This window comes from Apium graveolens, chromosome 4, assembly GCF_009905375.1.
Source record: "Apium graveolens cultivar Ventura chromosome 4, ASM990537v1, whole genome shotgun sequence".
NCBI classification, from domain to species: domain Eukaryota; kingdom Viridiplantae; phylum Streptophyta; class Magnoliopsida; order Apiales; family Apiaceae; genus Apium; species Apium graveolens.
This window is the reverse complement of record NC_133650.1, coordinates 4411343-4437748: the sequence shown is the minus strand read 5'-3', so window position 1 is coordinate 4437748 and position 26406 is coordinate 4411343. Positions and strand designations below refer to the sequence as shown.

The following is a 26406-nucleotide window of genomic DNA, read 5'->3' as shown; positions in this document are numbered from 1 at the left end:
AGAAGAAAAGATGATTTGCTCAGACTAAAGGAGTGTCCTTGGAAACACTGTAAATCTTCAATTATCTCCTAGTACATACACTTTTGCAGCATTTTTAAATTTCTACTTAGTTTCAATTCATATATCTGTTAAGTGTTTTGTTATCATCAAGTTAACCCTGAATTTATGCCTACAATTCTTATAGACATAAATAGGGGGAGATTGTTAGGAATGTATGTGCATTAGTTTGATGATATGTTTAACAAAATCCTTAAGTAGAAATTTAGTGTCTGTAGCCTCAACGGATAAGACCACTTTGGCTATCCGTTGATGGTGTAGCTTTACTTAGAAATAAGTCTAGTGTTGTAGCATATTCAGTCTCTGTATTTAAAATATAATTCTTGGAAGTTGAGAGAAACTATGAGTCATGTTGACTACTAGATGATATGCAGATAGGAAGGCCAATTGTAAATACTTCATGCCTTGTAATTTGTATAAGTGAAGTGGTATCAACGGATGACTTAAAGACCTTCAACGGATGAGAAGCTAAGCTTCAACGGATGTCTCTAAAGCTTCAACGGATAAAGTCATCAACGGATAACATCCTTCAACGGATGAGTGCATCAACGGATGAAAGCTTCAACGGATAACATCCTTCAACGGATGAGTGCATCAACGGATGAAAGCTTCAACGGATGTTCTGATGATTAGCCGTTGATAAGGGGTAGTTGTACCTACAAACAGAGGCACATGGGTTGATAGAGACAACTGAGATGTGGTAGCCGAATTTCAGGAACAACAGAAAAAGCAGCCGTTCTTCTCTAGTACAAAGATGCAATAGTCAACAAAGTACTGGAGTGAACAGGAAAAGAAGCAAGTGAAGATCTTATTTTATTACTGTATTTTATATTGTTCTTCACTTGTACACTTGGTAATATAAAACCAAGTAGAAGCTAGTAATTAGAGGAGAGATTTTCCAGAGCTGTTTAGAAAAATATTGAGAGAAAATTCATCTAGTTGTACTAGGATGCAGCTGTGATCAACATTGTTTAATCACAGATTTTCTAAAATACCATCTCTGGTGGAACAACAAATCCACCAGAAAAGTTTTTAAGGTCTGTTGTGTTCTTTACATTTGTGCTTGAATATATATCTGTCTGTATTAGCTTAAAGCAATTCACACACTTGTTCTTCTTGAACACACAACTTTCATAAACTGCTCAAAACTTGAAAAAGTTTTGAGATTTACATTCAACCCCCCTTCTGTAAATCTCATTGTTAGTCCACTAGGAATAACAGATACTGGTACAATTTCACAACAGTACTCATGAGGTTTACCAGAAAACTCTTCAGAGGATACGAATAGATTTTTACTAGCTAGGAATGCGGCATAAGGTTTGAAAGTTCATTGCAGCTTGCAATATTTGCCAAAGACACAAATCTGAACATTTGTCTCCAGCGGGGTTACTCCAACCACTTCCAATTCCACAATGCGTATAGGAAGACATATGTATGGATTTTATTGGCGGCTTACCTATGTCTAAAGGTAAAACTACAATTTTTGTGGTAGTTAATCGGTTGTCCAAGTATGCACATTTTATCTCTTTATCTCATCTTTACACGGCTGCTGGAGTTGCAAAAATATTTGTTGATAATATCTTTAAATTACATGGGATGTCGAAGTCCATTGTCTGTGATCGTGATGTAACTTTTACTAACTTGTTTTGGTCAGAGTTATTTAAGCTAAATGGCACCAGTTTCAACTTTAGTTATGCGTATCACCCAAAAACCAAAGGAATAGAGCCAGTGGTTGTCATGGGCAGAATATTGTTATAATACGAGCTTCCATTCAGCTATTAAAACCACACCATTTGAAGTAGTATATGGCAGGCCTCCTCCCAACTTGTTGTCTTACATTCCAGGCATGGCAAAGGTAGATTCTGTAGAGAAAGAACTGGTGGCTTGTGATCAAGTTATAAGAGATTTGAGGACCACTTTAAAAGAAGCTCAATCACGAATGAAAAAGGTTTATGATAGCCACCATAGAGATGGGGAGTTTGTAGAGGGAGATTGGGTTTATTTAAGATTGCAGCCATATCATCAAGCTTCAGTTGCAATGAGGAAAAATATGAAGCTATCTCCAAAATATTATGGTTCATTTAAGATTGTCAAAAAAATTGGCGTTGTTGCTTATAAGTTGGACTTGCCGAAAGAGTCTCGAATACATCCTGTGTTCCATGTTTCCTTATTAAAGAAAAAAGTTGGAGACAAAATTGAAGTGCATACAGAGTTGCCAGCTATCAAAGATGATGATGGGTCTCTTTATCCAATGCCTCAAGCTATTCTAGATTATAGAGCTCGAAAAGGTGTGAAAGAAATTCTCGTTCATTGGCGTGGTTTATCCCCAGCTGAGTCGACTTGGGAAGATTTGAAGATGATGAAAGTCCAGTTTCCGAAACACAACCTTGAGGACAAGGTCAGGTTTTTAGAGGGGAGGAATTTGTTATGTGCTAACTTAATTTATTATTTGAGTGCAAATAAATAGCAAAGACTTGGTCTTTGCTGTAGATAAGTGTAAGTTAGGTTAAGTAAGTAGTGGAACCACCTTTTCCTATTTTTTAGCCGTGAAGAATTTGTAAAAGAGTCTTGTATAACATATGCAGGAACGTTAGAGAAGATATGCTTATAATTTATTTTGCAGTTCAGCTCTTGAGTTGACAAAGGTCAGAGACTCCTCTATTAGCCTTGTCTAAATATAGCAAGTATTTATCCTGATTTTATAATAGGTTCCAGTAAGCAAAAAAATAAAAGTGTTCAGTATATACCAAATATGTTTTCCAGTTATTTATCACATCAATATAAAGTTAAAAAGAATGACCTCATCCGAAGTACTATATTATTTTATTATATAAAATATGCGTGCCAACTGTTTAGTACTGAATAAATTTAAATTTTACAATTTTGGGATTTTATCAAGATCCTTGATATTAGACTAAAAAATTTGTCATAGAAAAAACTTTATACAATTTTCATCAATTTTGTATAATTTTTTATTTAAACTGTTACTTTCAGTCTTCAAATTAAACTAACTAACTCTATAACCTGTGCAATACACATGCATACTCTAAATTGTTCGGCTTGAAATTATTTTACCTTGTGTTGTTAACTGCATAGTCATGTTATCGCCCAACGAATGTATGATTTATTTGTTTGTGTATATGAGATGTATTTTTTGGATGTGGTGGCATTGTGGTAGGACATTTTATTCTGTATTTGACATTAATATGAAACAATATGTATAGGAGTATTCATTGCCACTGCTGAGAGCGATCTATAGAGGTTACGGTAAAAATGTTTGTGATTGTTTAAATTACAGTAGAATATAGTATTTTGTTCAAATGTAAATTTATTTTTATAATTGTTATTTAAATTTAAGTCTTCTTAAATTTTTTATTTTGACGTAATAAACTATTCCCCTTCCCTCATTCAATATTAATAAAAACATATCTTATTTTTTGAACTTAAAATTATAATAAATTTATGTTGATTTAAAACATTTGATCAATTAAAAAATTAAATCAATGATTAATTTCGTGCTTTTCACTTAAACATAATTAAGAATTGAAGAATTAATCTTTTTTTTGTAATAAGTTAAGATTTATTATTGAAAGACAAGTATTTGAAGTCTAGTCTGGTGGGATTATTAAGTCTTAAACAACACCGGGTCTGATCATCAAGCCTGTAAGAAAACAGGCTGTAATAATTTATTGTTACAACTTACAATCTCTTTCCAAGATGAATTAGAAATTACTCGCTTCCACAATATCTATATATAGCCTCGTATCCTTCATAGCTCTTCTTAAATCTTAATCTCTCTCTGATCACACACGCACATTATCTACATTATTACTACAACAATCTAGGGTTACTGTTATTATTACAACAATCTAGTTCGAGTTTGATTTTGAGTTTGTTTTTGACTAGTAAAGAAGGAAGATGGCACTGGCAGAGGAAGAAACGAGTAAATACGCGAGAGGATTCAGGTTTGATCCCTTTGACGAAGAACTAATTACTGATTATCTGAAGCCAATGATTATGGGAAAACAACTCCCATGCAACTTTATCAAGTTCAGACAAGTGTACGGTCCGTCTTTGAATCCGTGGCATGTTTTTCCTGACGATGATCAATCTTGGTTCTTCTCGCCTCATCTTAAAGACACTGAGAAGTGCATGTTTGTGTTTTCCAAGTTATCAAAAGTTTCGAGATCAAATAATTCGAAAAAGGCTAGTTCGAGAAAAGCTGGTTTTGTTACTTCTGAGCATACCTCGAAAAAGGCAGGGTGTGGTACTTGGGATGGAAAGACAACGCGAAAACAAATCAGAGATGGAGAGGGTAATGTGGTTGGGGAGAAGAGGTACTTGGCGTTTGAGATTAACGAGATTGATTCGGGTTTGATTGGATTTGATTGGAGTAAAATTGGATTTTTTAAGATGCATGAGTATAGTTTGAGTGGGATTAATGCTGGTTTGGATTCTGCTCATAGTATTGTTTTGTGTAAAATTACTTATGATTCTTCAAAGCCGTGCACGGTTAATCTTAAATCAGGGAACAAAATTGCTGGTAATGTTATAAGAACTAGTAGTGAAGCCCGCGAGAAAGAAGAGATTATCAACAAGAATTTGGAGGTAACTAGTTTTGTAATAGCAGAAAATCTCACTGCGATAAATGGTGGTGTTGATAATCAGTCTGGTGCTAATCAATCTCAGGAAACAGAAGATACCATCAACATGAATGTAGAGGGCCCTAGCAGTATAACAACAGAGAATCTCAATGGGATACATGGTGGTATTGATGATCAGTCTCCTGCTACTCAATTTCAAGAGTTGGATGATATTTTTGGGGATTCTGGTTTTGATGGCCTTGGAAGTGAGGGTTTCAGTTGGGGAGACCTAGGTGATATAGATCCCTCTTTTGATATTCAGGGAGACGTAGAAGATTTAGGTCCCTGTTTTGATGTAGATTGGATAATGAGGACTCTGGAATGTGATCCGCAAGAAGGGCCAGTGGAAGATAACAGTATAAGCAATCTTGGCAAGAGAAAATTTGAAGCAGAGGAGAATTTATGCAGGAGTAAGAAGATGTGCTTTTAATGATTATTAGCTGCAGCTATGGCAAGTGATTGGTAACTATTAGCAGAAGCAGCTTCTGTGTTCATACATTGTTCTTCTTTGAACTTTCCACTCAATGTATCAATTTTGAATTTATTTGTATAACTTAGCAGACTGAAAAACTTATGTAACATCCAAGATTGATGAATGCAATCTTAAAGGTGTCATCCCATCCTTCGTTTTGCCTTTCTAGTAAATTTTTGTCGATTGCAACCATTTAAAAGGAGAGTGTCCTTCAACAACTTGTTGTGGTTCAGAATGTTGTTTTTTACCATCAACTGGGCATCTACTACTTATTTGTCATAAATAGGTTGTTGACACCTTAATTTATACTATTTTAGGTTTAAATTCGGGTGTGCAAAACAGTATGAATAACTCCATAGGCTGCATCTCGCAAGCTTTCTTCTTCTTTTCTTTTTTTTGCAGAAGGTGGTAGCTGCAATAGATTCTCAGTATTTGTTTTACTGAAAATGAAATATGGAAGGCATTGTTAAGTTTGACAAGTCTTTTGTGCAATATGTAGTGTTATAGTTTAAGTACTCATTTTGGTAAACTATGTTGCTGGAGTTTTTTATACTCATTCCAGTTTGGTAAACTATGGTGCCTGAATTTTCATACTCATTCAGGCAAGTAGAACTGTTTAATCTTAGTTGTTACTGGTAAATATCTATCATACAGTAGTTACATTTGAGAACACCCGAGTTTAAAATCATCTAGAGCTTACATTTACATAGTTGGGCACTAAATAATACATTTATATATCTTCTGCCTGCAAGCTAAGAAGATATTGACATTAGGAAAAGTACTACAACTTCTGAAATGTAAAAATATATGAGATACTAAAACACTTGCATGAACAAAATTCCCAGGCTTCAGTTTTACAGGCATAATTTTCTACTGACGGCTCTTGCATTTCTCCGTGCTCCGCGGTGCTGCAAGCAACACATATACAATCTTACTTTTGGATTATGAACACAAGGCTACTTAAGTTAATGAGAATATGTAAACTTTTAGTGAGAAATTAGGATCTGGTATGACAGGTTCCGGACCAGAGCATACCTAAACCAATTGCCTCGGAGCCTTTCATGATCCTTAACCTCTTGCACGAGTCTGTGAACATACTGATTGAGTGAAGATCATTGATATTAGTATTTATAAAAGTTTTCAAGTAGCTGACATTATAAACAGCATATCAATTTAGCAGAACCGTTGAAGAGTATAAGATCATGTTGGGGCATTTGCCTGACACCTTAAGGTTTTAGATCGTGGTTACTTAACAAGAACAGATGTTGAGAGTAACAGTTAGTTATGTAACTATGAACTACTAAATGAACATATATCAGATATTTATGCCAACAGAGCTCTAAAACTCTTGAGAGTAACAGCCTGATTTCTTGATGTACTTTTGTAATTTGTTCTTCTTTTTTCGCCTCTAGTTGCAATGCACATATGTCTAATAAGATGCAAAGTTTAAAAGTGTAAAAGTGTTGGCTTACTTCCAAGGAACATCGCCAACAAGCATCCAGTCCCCGTCCTTGTCTTCATACGTAAGCACGTATTCAGAGCCATGAACAAGATCTATTAATCGACTAGCACTCAGACCCTCTCGTTCTGGAAGTCCTTTAGAGGTGCATTGCCCTGAATTGCAGGCATGTATGATACAAGTTAGGCCTGGCTGAAAAATAAAGGTTATGCAGTACTTATGGATTCTTTACCACTGTTACTCTGACAGTTCAATCTCATCATAGATAGACAACTATTATAATTTTTCCTCAGATCTTGATGAGCAAAAAGAGAGAGATGCTTACCAATAGTAAAGCAGCTGAACATACTCTCGAGAGCTGATGAAAGTTCTGCGTAACTGCAGCAGGTTTTGAGGTCAACTTTTCTCAGATAAGGAGCACCATCCATGCTAACCTTAACAAAAATGCACCCTGTAATTGAATCTCTTTCCACAACCTCTCTGTTCTTACATGTATTGGTAGCCAGTGTGTTCTTCCGGAATGATTTGATAGGAGGCCATCCAACTACCGGTGCTCTGCAACAAAGACAAAATTTCCAAGATTAGGGCCTTGTTTTCGACATCTATTAAACTTGAAACGCTTATTTTAAACGCCTAACATGACACTACAAGACCAGAACTATAAACTAGAGGCACCATAGTTGAGTATGTTCAATGATCTATCTTGAACAGGACTTAATAATTAACAAGAATGACATAACTTACTTAGAAGCAGGAGTACTAGTAGTATTTTCATTTGTTGTAGAAGTCTTGTTCTCTTCAACAGGCTTCAAACCAGCAGAAGAAAGACCAGCTTCTTTAACTGAAAACCCATGCAAACCACCATTTTCATTTCTAGGGGAGTACAGAACAGAACCATTTACCAAATCAGGCACCTCTGATCCAGTACCATCAATCGAAAGAGCCCATTTTCCGGAACCATGAGTTGCATCACAGAAACCTCTCTTAGCACCTGAAAGAAAGTTCTTTAATGGACAAAACCCTCCAACTTTGGTATCTTTCAGGGCTTTTCCAAACAGAGGCACCTCATTTCCAGGCTTCCTTTCGGGAGACACGGAACCAGGTAAGCCGAGCCTGAGCTCTGTCTGTTTAAGGTTAAGAACATTGTTTTTGTTGTTCTCAGAGCTTCCCTCCATTGTATGAGTCTCTGATAAGCTTATGTAGTCATGTTGCAGTGGTGAAGTCATCGAAATTGAACAGTATAAAATATGAAAATTGTACTGAACATAGAGGAAGGAGAGTAATTTTTAGAGTACTTAAAACTCCTAAGAAGAAAAATGAGGACTCAAGGGCTTTATTCTGGATGAAGACCAGTAATAAACACAACTTCCTTTTGTAAATGCTGAAAGCAGCATTGAACATAGTAGATAGATCTCCTATGCTCATCCAGATTATGATAGTAATTGAACAAATTAAATCGATGTTTGTCTTATCGATTTTTGAGGAAAGAATGCCCAAAATATACCGATTTTCAGCTGCGCGAGTTCCGCCTTAAATATCCAGAGATTACGCATTGCACACATGCGTATTCAGGTTTTTCAAAAAATGTAAAGAACACGCATTGCAAAAATGTGTGTTTCTTTTTAAAATTAATAGGAATACGCATCTTGAAAATGCGTATTCGCTAAAAATCAAAAAAGAAACACGCATTCTGTACATGCGTGTTCTTTACAAATTTTAAAAAATTAGAATCCGCATGTAAGCAATGCGTATTCAGTGGGTATTTAGGGCGGAACTCCCCGCCAATCGGTATTTTGGACAAATTTTCTCAAATGGTGGGTATTTTGGTTTTTCACCCTTTTTTAGTCTGTATTTTTTTGTCCAATATATTTTCATAACAGGCCATAATTTATCACTTGCTCGCAATTATTTCCAATTCAAGTCAAACACGAGTTAGTGAATATTTTTTGATTTTGAGTGATCGTACACGAAGTAATGAGTCCAAATTCGTCTTAAATCTACGTACTTAGTAGCACATATGATTTGATGCAAAAAAATGTATGATTTGTAGTCGACTTAAGCAGAATATCTATGAATTTCAACCGGTTCATCAATTTTACCTCACAAAAAATTTCCGTAAATCAGACGTAGGAGGGTGTATTCAATTTAGATTTTAGGGATTTATAACAAATTCATTGGTTTTGAATAATTGGTGCTGATTTTGGATGATTTTAATTATATGCGTATTTTAGCGGAGCCGTTGGATTAATTCTCGTACAGTCTTACTGATTTGAGTAGTGATTTCTACAAATCCATCAAAATCTCTTAGATTTTGCTAATTCTGAAAACATAAAATACACTAGCAAATTCATCAAAATCTATAATTTTATAAAATACAAAAAAAATCATGAACTTTTAAATACCACCATATTTTAATGGATTTTTTAAAATCCAAATCGAATACCACCAGATTTTAATAAACTTTTTAAAATTTAAATTGAATACCCCGGATTTTAAAAGACTTTTTCAATCCTTATTAAATACCATCAGATTTTAAAGAATCTTTTAGAATCTAAATTAAATATCCTAGGATTTTCAAAATTTCAAAGTTCAAACAATCTTTTAAAATCTCGATTGAATCACATCGAGCATTCGAGCTCGAGCAACAGGTAGCTGAGGAAAGCCCGGGAAAGGGCCTTTTATCAGCGGATCATATGTTTATCAACTTTAATCAACAAGCTCTAAAATGTGCAGATTCAATAAGAGAATCGCACGGACAAGACATTGCAGGAAAGAGCCTGGAGAGAAAATGAAAGGAGAGAGAATAAAAGCTGGATTGTGCTGGATTCATAAAATTAGGTTTAACGGAAAGTGATTGAACATGTAATATTAATATTCTGTCTCATTACATTTATATCTCGATTTCTCAAGTCATGAGACAAATTTAAATCCCCTCTCCCTCTCTGCCATTTCTGCGTTGTGATTTACTGATTTTATCAATCCCCGTAATCGTGGTAATTATCAAACTCCTCGCTAATCGAGAAAAGATGACAAAAATAGCAATTTTTGAAAAATTTAACCGAAATAGTCATTCTGAAAAAGTGGTCAATTTTAGCCGATTGAATACTGCACTATCAGTTGGGTATCACACTGATGGTTGGGTATTTCATATATGTGATACTCCACTGAACAGTTGGTATCTTATATAAAGTGAATACTCCACTGACAGTTTAGTATCCAATCGGCTAAAGTTGGTCAACTTTTAAGAAATTGGTCATTTTGTTAATTTTATATAAAAATTGTCTAATTTTGTTCTTCACCCACTAATTGACCGGAGATATATCTGGTGAGTCCGTTCCTGTAAAAATGACTCAACTTAGTCACGACTCCTTCTAACTTTTGCATGTATTTAAATGTATTTTGATCGGCTAGTTACAAATATTATTTGTTAAAAGGAAATTTGTGAATAAAAGTAGAAAATATACATTTTAATTAACAAAAAGAAAATTTTAAAAATTATTTTAATAACTGACCGATCAAAACAGATTAAAATGTGTGTAAAAATCAAAGCATCATAAAAAACATGAGTAATTTAAAATTTTGCATCAACTGAATTGTCAAAACTTACTAATTTTGTGATAGCTTAATCATTAGAAAATGATCTCGTGACTACGAATTTACGAATTTCCAAATTATTAACAAATTAGTGAAGAAGTCGAGTCACTTTGGCAATGAGCAATACATTTGAACTCTACAAGCGAGACAATGGCCATTACTTTAACTACAGCGCTTAAACAGATTAATAGTTGACTTAAATGCATTAAATCATAGATTAGATTAGGCCTTGTTCCCCAAGAGGAAGCAGCAGTAACTGCTATGTTCTTGCTGGATTTCAATTGATCGGATGGATATTTACCAACATTAATACCGAGCGGTGTTCTAAAAATCCCCGATTTTTAAAAAAATTATCGATTAATCCTTAAAAAATATTTGGCCGATATGATTTTTGAAATCCGATTAATATTTATAAATTATTTTTGAATTATATATTTCATAATAAATAGGTAAATATATTAAATATATAAATATATCCGATTTTTGTTCGGATTAATCCCCGATTTGACAATTAATCCATAATCGGTACCTAAACCGATTAGTAACGATTACCGATTTTTACAACCATGATACCGGGCCACAAAATTTCTGACAGATTTAATTTTGTTTGCCTGGCATGAAATTCAAATTCAAACCCGACCAACTTTTTATTTACAGAAAGATCGAGTTCGGCTCCATTCTCGTTAAAGATTCAATTCACGTTTGTTAAAAATCGAGACAAAATTTATGTCCTAAAATGTTACGGGTTTCAAGTTGTTTAATTTACGACTTACATGTCGGGTTAAATATCAAATTGGTACTCAAACGAAGACATGGTAGCCACCATTGATACACTAGTAAAGCACTACAAGTTGCTAGCTAGGGCAATTGATCGAAAAGGAAGCACGCATTTGGCCTTATTTTCCATTTAAAAAAAAGTGCATCCCATGTCTACACACTAATTTAATGGCATCTTAAACCTATATTATTTGTGGTCCTTCCTATATCACAATAAAAAATGGAAAATATTAAATTCCGAGAAAAAATTTAATTTTAAGAGTAAAAGAGCTCTGAAAAAACTGAATTACCCTCACATTAATTTTTACGAGGATTATTGATTTACATCCGTGGAGGGCATTTTAGTCTTTACACATGCCTTTTGCTCTGAAAATTAAAAAGTTGCTGTCGATTTAATATTTTCTTAACAAATAGAATGTTTTTGATCCACGATGTTTATACTTTATACATGACTCGAACTTGGGAACTTACTATAATATCATGTTAAGTTACCGTATTTTTGAAACATCTCGAGATGTTAATAACTGGAATTACGAGGATAGTATAATATCATGTTAAGTTACAGTGTTTCGGAAATACCTCACGGGTGTTAATAACCAGGCTTACGAGAATCGTATTAAGCTAAGATGGTGGGAATATTGTGAAATGGCCAAACTAGGATGTATAGGGTCCATTAAACGATCATTGTTCATAATCAAAATTTGGAAAAGTATGTTAAAGTTTAAAGCCGCCGCTCCCTAACTATATTATCCATAGATTGTGTTCATTTATAGCTTTATCATAAAACCAGTTGACATTTGCTTGGCTATTTTAGCGCATAATATTTTGACGAAAAAAAAAACTATGCCAAAATTTTTCCGAAAAAAATCAAGATCACGACATGAAAAAAATATTTCAAATCTTTCTATTTTATTCTCGTTTTCTTCTCTCGATATTATAATTCGGGAGCACAGTATAATTAGGCCGTGCGGGAGGTAAATATCGACCTTTACTGGAACCTTAAAAGTAGAGCTGCAAATGAACAGAGTCATTCGTGAACAAAACTCGGATTCGGCTCGTTTAAGTGCACTCGGCTCAGCTCGTCTTCTTAAACGAGCTGGTCTTGAACGTGAAAATGAGCTCAGATAAATAAATGAGCCGAGCCGAATTTTTTGTCTGTTCAGCTCGGACTCAGCTCGTTTATCTCTGGTTTGACTCAGACTCAGCTCGAACTCGGTAAGCTCGATTCGGTTCGGATAAAATTTACATATATTACAACTAATAAACTAATATTAATAACTTAAATATTTTTATTATAAAAAATTTCATCATATATTAATAATTTTATTAGTTTAGAAGTTTTGTTTCAGTTAAAAGGTATACAGTATAAAAATCATGATATCGGAGGCCCAAAACATTTGATTTATATGAGTACATTACACCCACCAAACATGTTACAAAATTCTAGTTCATAAGATGCAACTGAGGTGCAACTCACTCACTTGCTAGAAAATGTTGGGATTTGATTGTGACCCTGGTGCATTGCATTACGGACTGTGTAATGATGAGATTTGGAGCACTTGTACCAAGTGCTTCAGTTGCAATTATTCGCAATTGCATTGTCGCGACCTAGATAGTTAGACTTGCGATTTATTATCTATATTTTTTATTAACATAAACAGTTAGACTTGCGATCTATTATCCACATTTTTTATCGACCGAAGTTCTATTCGACTATCGGTATCTGTATCTCATTTTCTTATCGGAAATTTGCAATTGAGGGTTCAAAAGAAGATAATATAAGTGTCTATGTTTGTCCAATTAGCGAAAAAAAGGTAAAGATTTGAATATGTGATGCTAGAAAATAGGCATTCTTATACTGAGAAAATTTATTTATTTTTCTTAACAAACTTCACATTTTAATTTCAACTCGAGATTTAAATTCAATTGTGATATCTCGAATGAGATGTTAATAAAAAGTTTATTAACATCTTATTTTCATTTATCAAGTTGGAATCTCATAATTCAAACACCAAAATAAGCCTTAAACCCTAAATTATAAATTGATCGGTTCCGATTTCTGATATTTACACCGATGAATATAATTAGTAAATATCTTAAACATAAAATTAAATAACATGCATGTGAGTGATTGTTGGGCGGCAATTTCGGACACGATCTGAAACCCAAAACCGACTCGATTCGTAATCTGATTTACTGAGAGAAAACACGAAAGTGAACCGAACATGACATGCACACGGCGAAAGTGACCCAAAATGACCCGTTATTAAGAATTACATTCTTTTCCGATTAATCATTTGGTTTCATTTAATTTTTAGGTAATTTTAACATGATCCGAAATTGACCGGTTTACAAACACGTACATGACCCGAAACCCCAAATTGCCAACGTTGTAGTTAGAATTAGGTGTGAACAAATTTGGGCTCTTAAATTTCAAAGAGAAGTATATGGGCTTTACTTGGTCAATACAAGCCACATGCACAATCCTCTTAACTTTGCAGGCCCATCTAATAACAACCATGAAATTGAAATCCACCTTTAGTCAACAGTAAATATCACCTCATCTTCTTGATCCTGCCACAATAATAAACTGTGATGTTCTAACAAAACATCCCAAAATTCAGCAAAACAGAACACAAAAACATGGACAACAACAAATGGAAAAACACTGCACTTCTCGTCATCGACATGCAGGTTCTGTCTAAATTTCTTCCTCTATATATGTGTGTATATATTTATATATGCATGTGTGTTTATTTATTTTATTTGACTATTTGAAAAATAAAACAGAAAGATTTTATAGTAAAAGATGGTTCGATGAGAGTTGATGGAGGTCTAGCTATTGTTCCTAATGTTATCCAGGCTGTTGAGGTTGCTAGACGCCGGGGCATTTTCGTAATTTGGGTACTTTTCTTAATTTTTTTTCTTTTAATTTAATTTTAATTTATTGTTAGGCTTTCGAGCGAGGTGAATGTTAGAATATAATATAATATCCGGTCGGGTCTTGCTCTAAGATGGTAACACTTTAAGGTTTTAAAGTCACTTAACTTGTATGTTTGTTTTATGTTGTAGTTTGACTGTGTCTGTGGAAGTAGATTAAGGTTCTTATAGTTAAGATTCATGTGTGCAGTTAGAGCTGACAATTCGTTCGTTTCGCGTAATTTCGTGTTTTGTATATTTTATATATGTACACTAAAAAAACTGATTCATATAACAATAGAATAAGTACTTCAAGTTTTGATACCTATTCAAAATGTCTTGTATCTTTGTCACTAAATATCAAAGCATAATCAACAAAAATTCTTTATGACATTTCCACAAACACCTTGTAGCCTCTGTTTTCTTTAATCAAATTTCAAATTTTGAGATATCTAGTAAAGTAATAATGGCCATAAACAGCTTTGGGGCTGAATTTATTGAGAGACTTGGAGGATTTAGAGTCGAATATTGGAAAAAGAAATCCATGGAGAAGTCTAGAGGGAGAAGCACAGACGAAATAAGCGTGTTTTGTTATGTTTTAGACAGACAGCCACAAAACAATTCTAATCTGTAAATGTAAAAATATTTAAAAAAATGGTGTGTCACGAGACACATCATCCACAAGTATACATCCGCTACTGTCCTCACGGTGTAAAATGTGAGCTAAACAAGACTCAAATTGTGTAACTATTATCAAATTATGGAAGTACTGAATTATATTTCTTTTGTACATTGCAAGTACTCGTTTCCCATGTATGGGATATGGTATCGTAGTTTCGAATAGATCTATGTTTGTTGTTAATTTGGGCATTGTCTAGTGTTGGGAGGCTGGATTTGGATTGGTGCTAAGGTTGTCATTTTAGGGAAATCAATGCAAGTCAAGAATTGCAAAATCAGGACTTCTCAAGTCATTATTGGAGATGGAAAGACAGAAAGTTTAGAGTAATTTGAAAAATTGCAGTATAGACAAGGCATAGTTTTTTTTGGGTGTTGATAGACAAGGCATAGCTAAATGGTCTGAATATAACTCTTTTTAAAACAGGTTGTGCGTGAGCATGATCCAATGGGAAGAGATGTTGAACTGTTTCGCAGACACTTGTACTCTGAAGGTAAGGCGAAACCAACTTCTAAGGATAGTGTGGGCTCTGAACTGGTTGATGGGCTTGAAATTAAGGGCACTGATTACAAGTTGGTAAAGACACGTTTCAGTGCATTTTTCGGTACCCACCTTCATTCGCTTCTTCAGGGTGCTGGAATCAGAACTTTAGTTGTCACTGGTACTGCAACTTTTTTTAAACTTTTATTAGTTTGGAGTAAATTGTATGTAGTACCGTATAATCTTAACTACGCTTTTTAGGTGTACAAACTCCAAACTGCATCAGACAGACCGTCTTCGATGCAGTGGCACTTGATTATCCATCTGTAAGCGTCATCGTTGATGCAACGGCAGCTGCCACGCCTGAAATACATGCCGGTATGCACTATAATACTCTTAAAACCGCATCAAAAAGTTAATATTCATATGTTTTTTGCTTTTAGTAACTGTAATTAGTGAGCTACCTAACCTAGACACAAACCTTCCCAAGTAACAAGGGGTTGCATTTCCCTTTAACTTTCACACTCTACCTTTGACCTTTCTAATTTTGCTTTTCTTTCTGATATTCTCTGGATTTAATCCCCCCATCACCGAGGACCACGTCCTAATCTTAAGAAAATGACAATTGCTCGTATGGGCACCTATTTCCGTTGTCATTGTCTTGCACCTTATGCTTTGAAGAAAGCAGTATTTATACTCGAACTTTAGAAGTCATTGTTTCATCTTCAATGGCAATACAATAGGTGATGGGATATCACTGCTTTGCTCTAAATCCAACTGTAGGCCATTAAAGATATGGGAACCTGATTGTCACTCTCAATTGGACTTTCTATTTTCCTCGCCTGTCAAATCTTGGTTGATCTCATGATTTTGTCATTGACATTGCTCTCCAGTCTCCTTTGTTGATAACCGTTAATTGATTGTAAAGATCGAAATAATTAATTAGTAGTACATTTCCTGACCAGCTAATATATTCGACATGAAGAATGTTGGAGTTGCAACGCCAACACTACAAGAGTGGTCCAAATCTGATGATTGATACACTTGCTTTTGGACATTAGTTCGAGAAAGAATTGCATGACTATACGAGCACTTAGTATGCTTGGATCACAATCTCTTCATGCCCTGCTATTGCAAGTAAGCGTGTGATATAACTCAGTGAATTTGTTGTATAATTAATCAGAAAACAACATCGTGTAGTTTGCTAAACTTAATCAATGTAGATTCAAATCATGTAACTAATGCTGCGTTCTACGCATTGAACTCTTACATCATACTTTAAGAAGACACGTTTGGATTGTCGATGAGAATGAGAATCGAATGTTGCGAAAAATTCAGAATTGTGGCCTGAACCTGGATTGATGATACCAAGGTCCCAGTTTCCACAAACTCGTGCAGTTGGGGTCATATATTTCTTTTGCACATGGTGCATCTTTTATAATTTTTGAAAATGTTGAGCATGTAATGTGTAGTTTATCTTTTTAACGGATTGACATGACAAAAGTCTGATTCATCTGCATCCATTGTTTCTCAGCAACAAAACTTTGGGCCAATGTTGCTTTAAGCAATTCAATCCACGTTTCCACATATGCATTTCATTTACTTCATTATAAAAAAATTAGCAATATTCAATCTTTAGTATGGTATCTTTCCTTCTTCTTTTTTTGGCTACTACACCCTCACACATAGGGCTGTAATTGAGCTTGCCCGAATCGAACTATTTTAAGTGGATTTGACTCGGCTCGTTTATTTGACTCGAACTATTTTAAGTGGGCTTGACTCGGCTTGTTTCGAGTTCGGACAGAGGTTCCGACTCATTTAAACGTGCCGAGTTCGGACAGAGATTCCGACTCGTTTAATTAACCGAGTTGGCTTGACTCGACTCGTGAAATTAAACGAGTCGAGTTCGGGTTGAGAATTTAGTCTTGATTAAACGTAAAAGTAAACGAGCCGGCTCGTTTAAACCGGCTCGTTTAGCTATACAAGCCGGGTCGACTCGACTCGTAAAATTAAACGAATCGAGTTTGGTCAGAATTTGATCATCCAAATTTTAATTGAAATGCGTGACTAAAATATCAAATATATAATCCGAGAATCTCAGTTTTCGCCGCTAGACCGAAAGTACGTAAACATCGAAAGAGTGAAGCCGTTAGCCGTCCTCTTCTGTGACAAAATAAATTTCTTTCAACAACAAAAACAAAGAGTAAAATACTGATACTAAAAAGAATGAAACTGACCTCTCAAAAGTTGTAATATAGTGGATCTTATCTTTTCTGCTTTAATAATAACGTCATATACTCCCACCACATGAATATTATCCGCACGAACTGTAATATTCATTACCAAACTATTATTATTTTTAAAAATGTTCCTGTTAGCAATTTTGTTGCTTGCCAAAGTGCTAATGTAGATTTTCAAGTATATCATTCTCTTCAACTAGAAAGTTAGGGCCCGCAAGTGTTGACTGAGTTGGTTAAAGGGAGGAAAACTAACCTCTTGGTCACAGGTTCGAATCCCACGGGAGGAGAATTTATGACGCGATTTAGCCGGTGCGCACTTTAGGACTTAGGATAGGACTACTCTAGTTTGTGCAAAAGTATCCGATTAATTGAAAATGTGAAAAAAAAAATTAATGCATAATTTAAATATTTTAAAAAACTATCTTCAAAATGTCTTTAAGGTTTTTATAAAATTTTCATTTAGAAAATAGAAACTCATAGCTTTACGGATGTTTCAATTACCAGTGCGTCAAATTATTCGTGAAATAGTCGAACTCAGTTCTTAAAATATTTGAATTCAATTTTTTCGTAAATTCAGTTTTGAGCTTGAAATTGAAGGGTCAGTCGAGTTCAAGTTTCAATCCGATATTTTTAATTCAAACTCAAACTTTGCAGTGTTATAATATTATTATACAAATCGGCCGATTTTTTAAAAAATTGTCGATAAATTGTTCAAAAATCGATAAAAACAAAAATATCTGCCCGATTACACCAATTTCTGATAATCGTCTTATTTTTTTAAAACTATCCGATAAATAATTAATCAATACCTCAATTGAATAATTATCGGATAAATAATTAATCAATACCTCACTTGAATAATTACGAATTTCCCATAACAAACTATACATAACAAACTATACAGATGTTAGTCCCACTGTTATCTGTTCCATCTCTTTTGACCAAACAAAACTTTAGTACATTACCATCACATCCTGTCATTTAAATAATTCAATATCCCACTCAAAAATTCAAGAAAAAATAATTTATATTCTTAAATAATATGAAAATTCGATACGCTATAATTTAAGCCCCCACCCAGCTCAGGACAGAGGCTGTATACATTGGACGCGTCACGTATAAACAAGAAGAAAGATCTAAACAAGCGTGAAAGATGTGACCAATCGAAGGCACTATTATTACATATGTTCAAAATTCAGTGTTCCAAATTTATTTTGGTTTTGGAATATTGCATTGCAACTCTCTCTCTCTCTCTCTCTCTCTCAATATTGCATTGCAAATCTCTCTCTCTCTCCCCCTCTCTCTCCCTCTCCCTCCCTCTCTCTCCCTCTCCCTCTCTCTCTCTCTCTCGCTCTCTCTCTCTCTCTCAATCTTGCATTGCAAATCTCTCTCTCTCCCCCTCTCTCTCTCTCTCCCTCTCTCTCTCTCGTTCAATCAGTCAAATAAATAAAATAAGAGTCAAGTAAGGAGTGATAATTGAACAAACGAGTCCAAAACTATTGCTACCCAACACTCCTCTCATATGTAGTGTGTGTTTAGAATCTTATAGAAGTGAGCCCAAGCCAGATTGTGAAAGATCACTACTCACTACCACTTTAATTTCTTTACTTGCATTCCAACTACAGCTATGCTTTCCTGTCCATTACCCTTTTTCTTTTAAATTATTATTAGTGCATATAACTCAACCAGGTTGCTAAAACACTGTTCTTAGTTTTTGGCAGCAATTAATGTTTTTCCTTGACCAGGACATATAATCTTTTTTCCCGGATCTACCAAGCGGAATAATCGAGCCACTTGTTAAGTAATGAGTCACTCTAACATGATTTTATTATATTCAACAAGAACAGTAGGATAATAAAACATATGTTAAGTACTCCCTTCATACAGTGTTACAGATTTCGGAAATCGAAACTATTCGGTTGAGGTATCGATTTACGATTTATCGAACAATTTTTAAAAAATTGGATGATTAATCGGTGATTTATCGGAAATCGGATAAATATTTTTGACCGATTTTTGAGCAATTTATCGGTGATTTTTGAAAAATCGGCAGATTTTTATAACAAAGCCTCCATTCGGCACAGGGATTAAGAAAAAGTGGAATGTTAGGAAAAAAAAAGTAAGAAATGTGTGTAACGTGATGGGACCAATTAATATTTAATGTATGAAGTTAGTGTAGTGGAAAAATATAGTGAATGTAATTGGATGTAGTTAATTTTTATATTATAAAATTTTTACTATTTTTTGTAAGTGTTGGAATGTATAAAATTGAATGAGATATCTCAAAAAAAAAGTGTATAAAAATGAATGGTACAGAGGGTAATCAGTTACTCTCAAAACTTATAATATTGAACAATAACAAAGCGGACGGGAATTTATGATATCGAATTATGACAATGAACAATAACAAAGCAGAGGGAGAGTAACTTGAACAATATGATGATATATTCGACAATCATGTTAAGTTACCTTGCTCTCCTAAAATCTTAAGATGTGAGAAATTGGGTTTATCAAGATCATATCTCGTATCTTAACAAATCAGAATAGCAAATCATTTGTTAAGTAACCAGGTTACTCGACGGAACCCGTGATATTCAAAAAAAACAAGGCGGGCTTTTAAAGTAATACAGGGCCTGTGACATTTAAGAAAATAGAAAGGTCTGCACAGTGTGTGAGAGCAAATGATTCACACTTAAGGTTGCTTTTCTAGGTCTTCAACCACTCTTTGTACCATCAAACTACTGTTTGGTTTATGATACCAATTGATTTCGACATGAATTAGTTAGTTTTACCAATCGATTTGGACATTTAGTGATCCAACCCTAGTTGTAGCTGAAATTTTGGGATTAAAACTTAAAAAAATATTAAAAAAACTAAAATTAAATATTATGAAATTGTTTACTAATTTATCCTTCCGTCTAAAAGAAATTAATACAAATAACAAATTTTAGGCATTAAAATAAAATATTTTTTTAATTAAAACTTATGAAATTGCTACAAGTAGTTGATGCAACAAATAGTTGTTGCATAGGTTACATAATTGTCAAGGAATATAATAATTGCAATGGCAGCAGAGGGTTGTGTAATAATTGTAGGCTTCTAATGGTCCTGATTTTCATTAATTGCCTTTACACTAACATTTTAGCCAATTATTTAAATTAATACTCATTTTTTATTATATGACGTTTGACTTTCTGGCACACATATTTAGGAGATTTGATCATATAGTTAAAATAATTTTTTTCAATTTTTTTTTGTGAGTAAAAGTTTTGATCTCATATTTTATTCAAAAAAAGAATTTTTCAAAAATCATAATTCTAACTATGTAGTCAACCCTCCTAAATATGTGTCTCAAAAAGTCAAACGTCATATATTAAAAAACAGAAGGAGTAATATAATATATACAAGAAACAATGCCAAAAATACACTATTTTTCCGGTTTCACCTATACAAAATGATGTCTGCCTAAAATGCCCACTGATATTCATGTATATTTAATATATTTTTTTAAAATAAATAAATAATGCACATCATCATGTATATGTGTATTCCTTTTAAAATAATAAACAAAAGTGAATACGCATTCTTGAAATTCACATTTTTTATTATTATTTTTTAAAAAAAAGTGAATACACAACTTTCAAATGGTGAATATTTTGAATGTTCATCCAAAAAATATTTTAAATAAAATTACTTTAAAAAGAAATAAAATAATGCATTCTTTATGACTCATGTGCCACACCAACTTGCGTGGCTCCCAAATCCCAGAACCTTTGACTAGTCGATCTCTGATTCTTACTCATAAACTAACTATTTTTAATGTATTGTCGTTAAAGACTGACATTTAAGATTATTTGTGTGTGAGAAATAAAAAAGAGTCTCATTTCACAAATGTCTCTTTTATACACTGATCACGTTACTCTCCCACCTCCTCACTAAAGTAACACTTATCCTACTCTCATTTTGTAAATCAATTTGCTCCTAATTAAATTCATTGCAATATTTACAACAATGGGTCCGTCGCAGCTGTTCTTGAACAAACTCGAGATAGTCCGGAAAATTGAATTCGGGTACCATATATTAGTGTAGCTCAAAGCTGAGTGAGCTATACTAGTATACAGTACTCGAACTCAATTATACTGATATACATGAGGGTGATAATTCACAAGATTTAACACGTTCAGTCGAGATTAATTCAAACCCAGGTCGTTGATTTTTTTAAAAAGAAATTAATTGTATTCTTATTTTTGTTATACGTTTCATGTTTAAAATTATAATTCAAATATTTAATCAGTAATTATTTTTTGAAATATTAGATTAAAATTTGAAATTGTTCGGGTGAAAATCGATAATTAGTTGGGCGACATGGGACTAAACCTTTTCTTTTCTATGTAGTAAAATTTTATTTTCCATGTATTGTCCGTAAAGGGCTCGAGTTCAGCTATTCTCATTTTTTTCGTGTGACTTGATTGATTAACAAATTTGAACTGTCAACACTTTTTTGTGCTATAATTTAAACTCCACTCTTTATTAGAAAAAAAAAAAACTAAACCAGGTGAAAAAACAAAATATCTACCATTTGGGAAGATTTGCCCAAAATACTCACCGACGGTAAAACCGCCCAAAATACCCACTGAATACGCATTACCATCATGCGTATTTTATTTTTTAAAAAAAATACAAAGAATACACATGCGTATTCACTCAGAGAATACGCATGTCTCACATGCATATTCTTTGTATTTTTTTAAAAAAATAGAATACGTATCTGTAACATACGTATTCGGTGGGTATTTTGGACAGTTTTCCCGCCGGTGGATATTTTGGACACTTGAAGTTGAAAAGTGGTGTATTTTGGGCATTTTTTATGTAAAAAAAAAGTTGTACTCTAGGCTAATTTTCATCTAACCAAAATAAAAGTGACTAATTTTCATAACTAATAATCTTAAATTTTTTATGCAAAAGTCTTAAACATCAAACATTACATCCCCCACAGGAGTGGCGATCCCAAAGATAACATCATCATCATATCTTTGTGCTTTCCCATTAGACTTTCGGTACAAGTTTGCATGTGCTACACTCATGCCTAAAACAACCCTGGTTATTTTAGTCATTTCACATGAAGAGGAGGGTTTCACATGAAGAGGAGGGCGCCACTTTCTCTGCATCTTAATTATATCCCCCCTGTTAAATCACTGTTTAAAGTATACTACTGCTATTGTTTGTTGTTTTTTAACAACCCAACTAATATGTTTTTATGCTTTAAATACTTCTGTATGTTATCAAGAATATTTGTGACAAAGAGTACATAAATTGACTTTAAACATGGACATATACTGTTCAAGTTAGGGGTGAGCAAACAAACACCGAAAAACCGAAACAGAACCGAAAAACTGAAAAATTGCACCGAAAAAACCGAAACCGATAAAAACCGTAACCGAACCAAACCGACCGGACGGTTTGGTAATGGTTACGGTTTTATCCTTAAAACCGAACCGAAAAATCGAACCGCTAATATTATTTTAAAATATTTAATATATATTTATTTACTTATCTATTTTATATAAATATTAGTATATGATACTTGCCAAATTTATATAAGAATTTTAAAAACCTTTTGTTGTTGGGCCTGTTGATGGATCATGATAGTCATTTACTTGCACTTGCATTTGCTCGATAGTCATTCATATTATAACTCTATTAATTTATCAATACGAATCCCTCATTTAACGATGCTACTTGTTTGTTACATTATACTAAATAATTAATTTTCTTAGATTTAAATTAAATAACGCCTATAAATATTCTTAGTATTATATTAAATAAATATATTTTTTTTAAAATAAAAACCGAAAAAACCCGAAACCGATAAACGGTTAACCGAACCGAAAATAACCGTTCCTAACGGTTCGGTTACGGTTAATAGCTAGAAACCGAACCGACATACAGGGTTCGGTAACGGTTTTCGGTAAAAACCGAGCCGAGCCGAACCGAACCGTGCACACCCCTGGTTCAAGTTATATGCTACTCTCTCCGTCCCTAAAAACGTTTCCTGTTTGTGTTGGACACGTTTGTCAATAAACACTTTTGATTGTTAATATCGTTAATTTTGTATTAGTATTAAATATAAAAATTTAATTGTATTAAATTACTCATAAATACGAATCCAACAATATCACTCATGACTATATTTGATCTTATAGATTAGACGTAAATTAATAGTCAATCGTTTATCATGAATAGTATTTGAAGTTAAAATATGAATTGTTTTATGGGACGGAGGGAGTAGTATGTTTCATAACTGAAATCATGTATTTAACAAAATATGATATGTGTAAATAACAGAGTTTTGGCTCAATTTAATCACATTTAACATTTTTATGATCAGAGTTTTAAAATTTACAATATAGTGATCATATATTTTTTTTACATTTCAAAAAAGCGATTAAGAGTAAAATAAACTCGTTTATTTTTAAAAAAATAACCCTTAAACACTATTTTGTAGGGTAAAAGCGATAGTATATTATAATTTTGAAATTTCTCTTATAAAGATATTAAAACGGGTAAAATTCAGCTATTATTTTATAATTTACTCAATGTTAAGTATAATTGTAGAGATATTTTTTACTATTATCACAAACGAAAGTGTTTTATCTTACATATATTATTTCAATTTTCGTCATTAGAGTTTGATTTTGTAGGATAATAATACGTTTATTGTAAGTCATATGTCATAGCCTATGTGTATATACGAGGATTCAACTCAACTCAAATAAGAATGTAATAAGTAAATAGTGGATCGACCGTCAGAGAGATCTCGCAAAGTAATATCTGTCAAAGGATTCAGAAACAAGGTTCATCTACAGACTTGAGGAGTTAATTCACTGGAAGAAGTTCAAGAATTTGATCATGCCTAAGTGATATAAATCAAGATCGTGGATTTAATCAAGTGACAGAGATCTCGTCAGGGTATCATTAATTACAAGGATTTAATCTGAAGAAAATCAAAGTGTCAAAGTCAAGACATGAAGAAACGTCACGGAAGTTAGTCACTCATGAACCAGACAGTACATCGAGTGTCAACATTGAAGTGGTGGAATTGATTCATAATTTTCAGTGATTTTCAGAAGATTTGCAGAAGAATGGTTGCTGCTCAAGACTAGAATTAATTCTCTATTAATTAATTAAGTCATCTAATTTAATTAAGAAAATAAATTATATCTGCGAAGAATAATTTATTTATTAATTGAATTAATTGATTAATTAATTCTGAATTAATTTTAGGAATTTTCAGAAGTTTAATTGGTTTAAAAACAGTCTTAAATCAGCAAGACAATTGAAAATGAACTAGCATGACAATCTGGATTGTCATACCGATTGTCATGCCAAGTCATTTCAATTGTCATACCGAAAGTTACACTAGGAAGGAGATTGTCTTGCTAGTTCAACTGATTGTCATACCGATAGTCATTGTAGTTCAATCAGATTGTCTTGCTAGTACAATTGAAAGTCCTACTGAAAGTCTTGCTGAGCCAAAGAGATTGTCCTACCGATTGTCATTGCAGTTCAAGTAATTTTGTTGGATTGCATACAAAAAGAAAAAGAAGCAGAAGACATTCACACACTGAAAAAATACAAGAACACAGCAGCCGCCTAAGAAATATTTCATTGTTCTCTGCTGAAATTCAAAGATCAATTTCTAGATTGCAAAGTTAAATCCAATCAACTAGAAATCTTTATCTTGTTCTTGTGTAACAATCTAGCGGATCAAAATCCCTAGAACTTAATCTCAAATCGCGTTTAGCATTTGATTCTAATTATTACAAAAATAGAAAAAGTTCATGTCGAATTTATTCTAGATTTGTGATAATTGATTTGAGATTAATACCTTGTAATCGATACAGTTGTTGTAACACCTTTCAAGTTTAATAATATTTTTATTTAACTTGAATTTTGTTTCACATTTTTTATTCCGTATTTATTCGATTATTTGGTACTGTTTGTATTCAACCCCCCTTCTACAAACACATTGGGACCTAACAATTGGTATCAGAGCCTTCTGATTAACGAACAAATCAAGATCCTAGACTTTTGTGATTTTTCAACTCCTTGAATTTTTATTTATTCAAAAATTCATAATGACTTCACATAAAGTTGGAACCGTTAATATTCCACAATTTGATAAAGAGAATTATATCATGTGGAAGAAGAAGATGCTATTATTTTTACAAGTTGCAAATCCCAAATATTCAAACTTGTTAAAGAAGGGTATAAAAACTCCGATGGTTATTGAACCGGAGGTAATAATAGATGGTGTGGTGACTACTAAAGCTAGAACCTATCCAAAAGAGCTCGAAGATTTTACTCCTGCTGAGAAGGAAGAAGCCTCCTTGGATGCCAGCCTTCAATTAATATTAATTGATTCCCTTGATCCCTTGATGAACAGACATGTGATGAACTGTAAAAATTCTAAACACATGTGGGAAACTATTGAGGTAATTAATGAAGGCACAGAGGAAGTTAGGGAGAACAAGTTGGAAATCCTAACCTCTGAATATGAACATTTCAAATCAAATCCAGGAGAAGGAATTACTGAAGTGTTTGAGAGGTACAATGCGTTGATCAACAACCTGAACATCAATGGAAAGTATTATTCAATCAGGGAGGTCAACAAAAAGTTCCTTTTAACACTGCCAGCTCATCTTGAACATAGAATCACTGCCATTAGAGAAGCTAGAGATCTGAGTGAGATTTCTTTGGACAGGCTCTATGGAGTGTTAAAAACCTATGAGTTGGAGCAGATTCAACAGAAGGAAGTTTACGGGAAGGATAGAATGGTCAGCACATCTACTGCACTTGTAGCTGAAGGTCAACAACAACAACAATCTCAACAGTTAGAAAGAATGGTACAGTTTTCCAAGGGTGAGGAAAATGAGTTAGTAGCAGAATATGATCCTCCTACTACAAATCAATCAAGTGATGATTTTTATTCCTTGGAAGAGCTGGAGCAATTGGAAGATGAATCAATGGCCCAAATTGTCAAGAGATTCTCTAATGTCAGATTCAGGAGGAATCCCAAGCTTAAGTAC

At 33.5% G+C, this 26406-nt stretch overlaps 2 protein-coding genes across 4 annotated transcripts; one reads left to right on the top strand and one right to left on the bottom strand.

The window, feature by feature from the left end:
• Window positions 1-5834: 5834 nt before the first annotated feature.
• Window positions 5835-8042, bottom strand: LOC141717532 (auxin-responsive protein IAA27-like). The gene is made up of 5 exons (XM_074519654.1): window positions 7376-8042; window positions 6957-7186; window positions 6645-6786; window positions 6208-6269; window positions 5835-6080 (listed from the first exon to the last, which is right to left on the bottom strand). The coding sequence occupies exons 1-5, from the start codon at window positions 7855-7857 to the stop codon at window positions 6043-6045; spliced, it is 954 nt and encodes a 317-aa protein (XP_074375755.1). The 5' UTR covers window positions 7858-8042; the 3' UTR covers window positions 5835-6042.
• A 5498-nt stretch (window positions 8043-13540) lies between these two features.
• Window positions 13541-16410, top strand: LOC141717531 (putative inactive nicotinamidase At3g16190). 3 transcript variants are annotated; one of them, XM_074519652.1, is made up of 5 exons: window positions 13541-13696; window positions 13793-13906; window positions 15024-15258; window positions 15339-15455; window positions 16063-16410. In XM_074519652.1, exons 1-5 carry the CDS (start codon window positions 13646-13648, stop codon window positions 16107-16109), a joined length of 564 nt encoding a protein of 187 aa, XP_074375753.1. In that variant the 5' UTR covers window positions 13541-13645; the 3' UTR covers window positions 16110-16410. The 3 variants fall into 3 exon arrangements, with proteins under 3 accessions (XP_074375753.1, XP_074375752.1, XP_074375754.1); XM_074519651.1 differs by having other exon boundaries at window positions 16043-16410; XM_074519653.1 differs by lacking the exon at window positions 13793-13906 and having other exon boundaries at window positions 13543-13696; window positions 16043-16410.
• The last annotated feature ends 9996 nt before the right edge of the window (window positions 16411-26406 follow it).

Excerpts from the sequence above, each read along its gene's own strand:
- LOC141717531 (XM_074519651.1), top strand. The coding sequence starts at position 13,646 with ATGGACAACAACAAATGGAAAAACACTGCACTTCTCGTCATCGACATG. Across the intron at positions 15,259-15,338 it reads CAGAACTTTAGTTGTCACTG|GTGTACAAACTCCAAACTGC; the intron begins GTACTGCAACTT and ends TACGCTTTTTAG. Across the intron at positions 15,456-16,042 it reads CACGCCTGAAATACATGCCG|CTAATATATTCGACATGAAG; the intron begins GTATGCACTATA and ends TTTCCTGACCAG.
- LOC141717532 (XM_074519654.1), bottom strand. The coding sequence starts at position 7,857 with ATGACTTCACCACTGCAACATGACTACATAAGCTTATCAGAGACTCAT. Across the intron at positions 7,187-7,375 it reads ACTAGTACTCCTGCTTCTAA|AGCACCGGTAGTTGGATGGC; the intron begins GTAAGTTATGTC and ends TCTTTGTTGCAG. Across the intron at positions 6,787-6,956 it reads GTTCAGCTGCTTTACTATTG|GGCAATGCACCTCTAAAGGA; the intron begins GTAAGCATCTCT and ends CCTGCAATTCAG.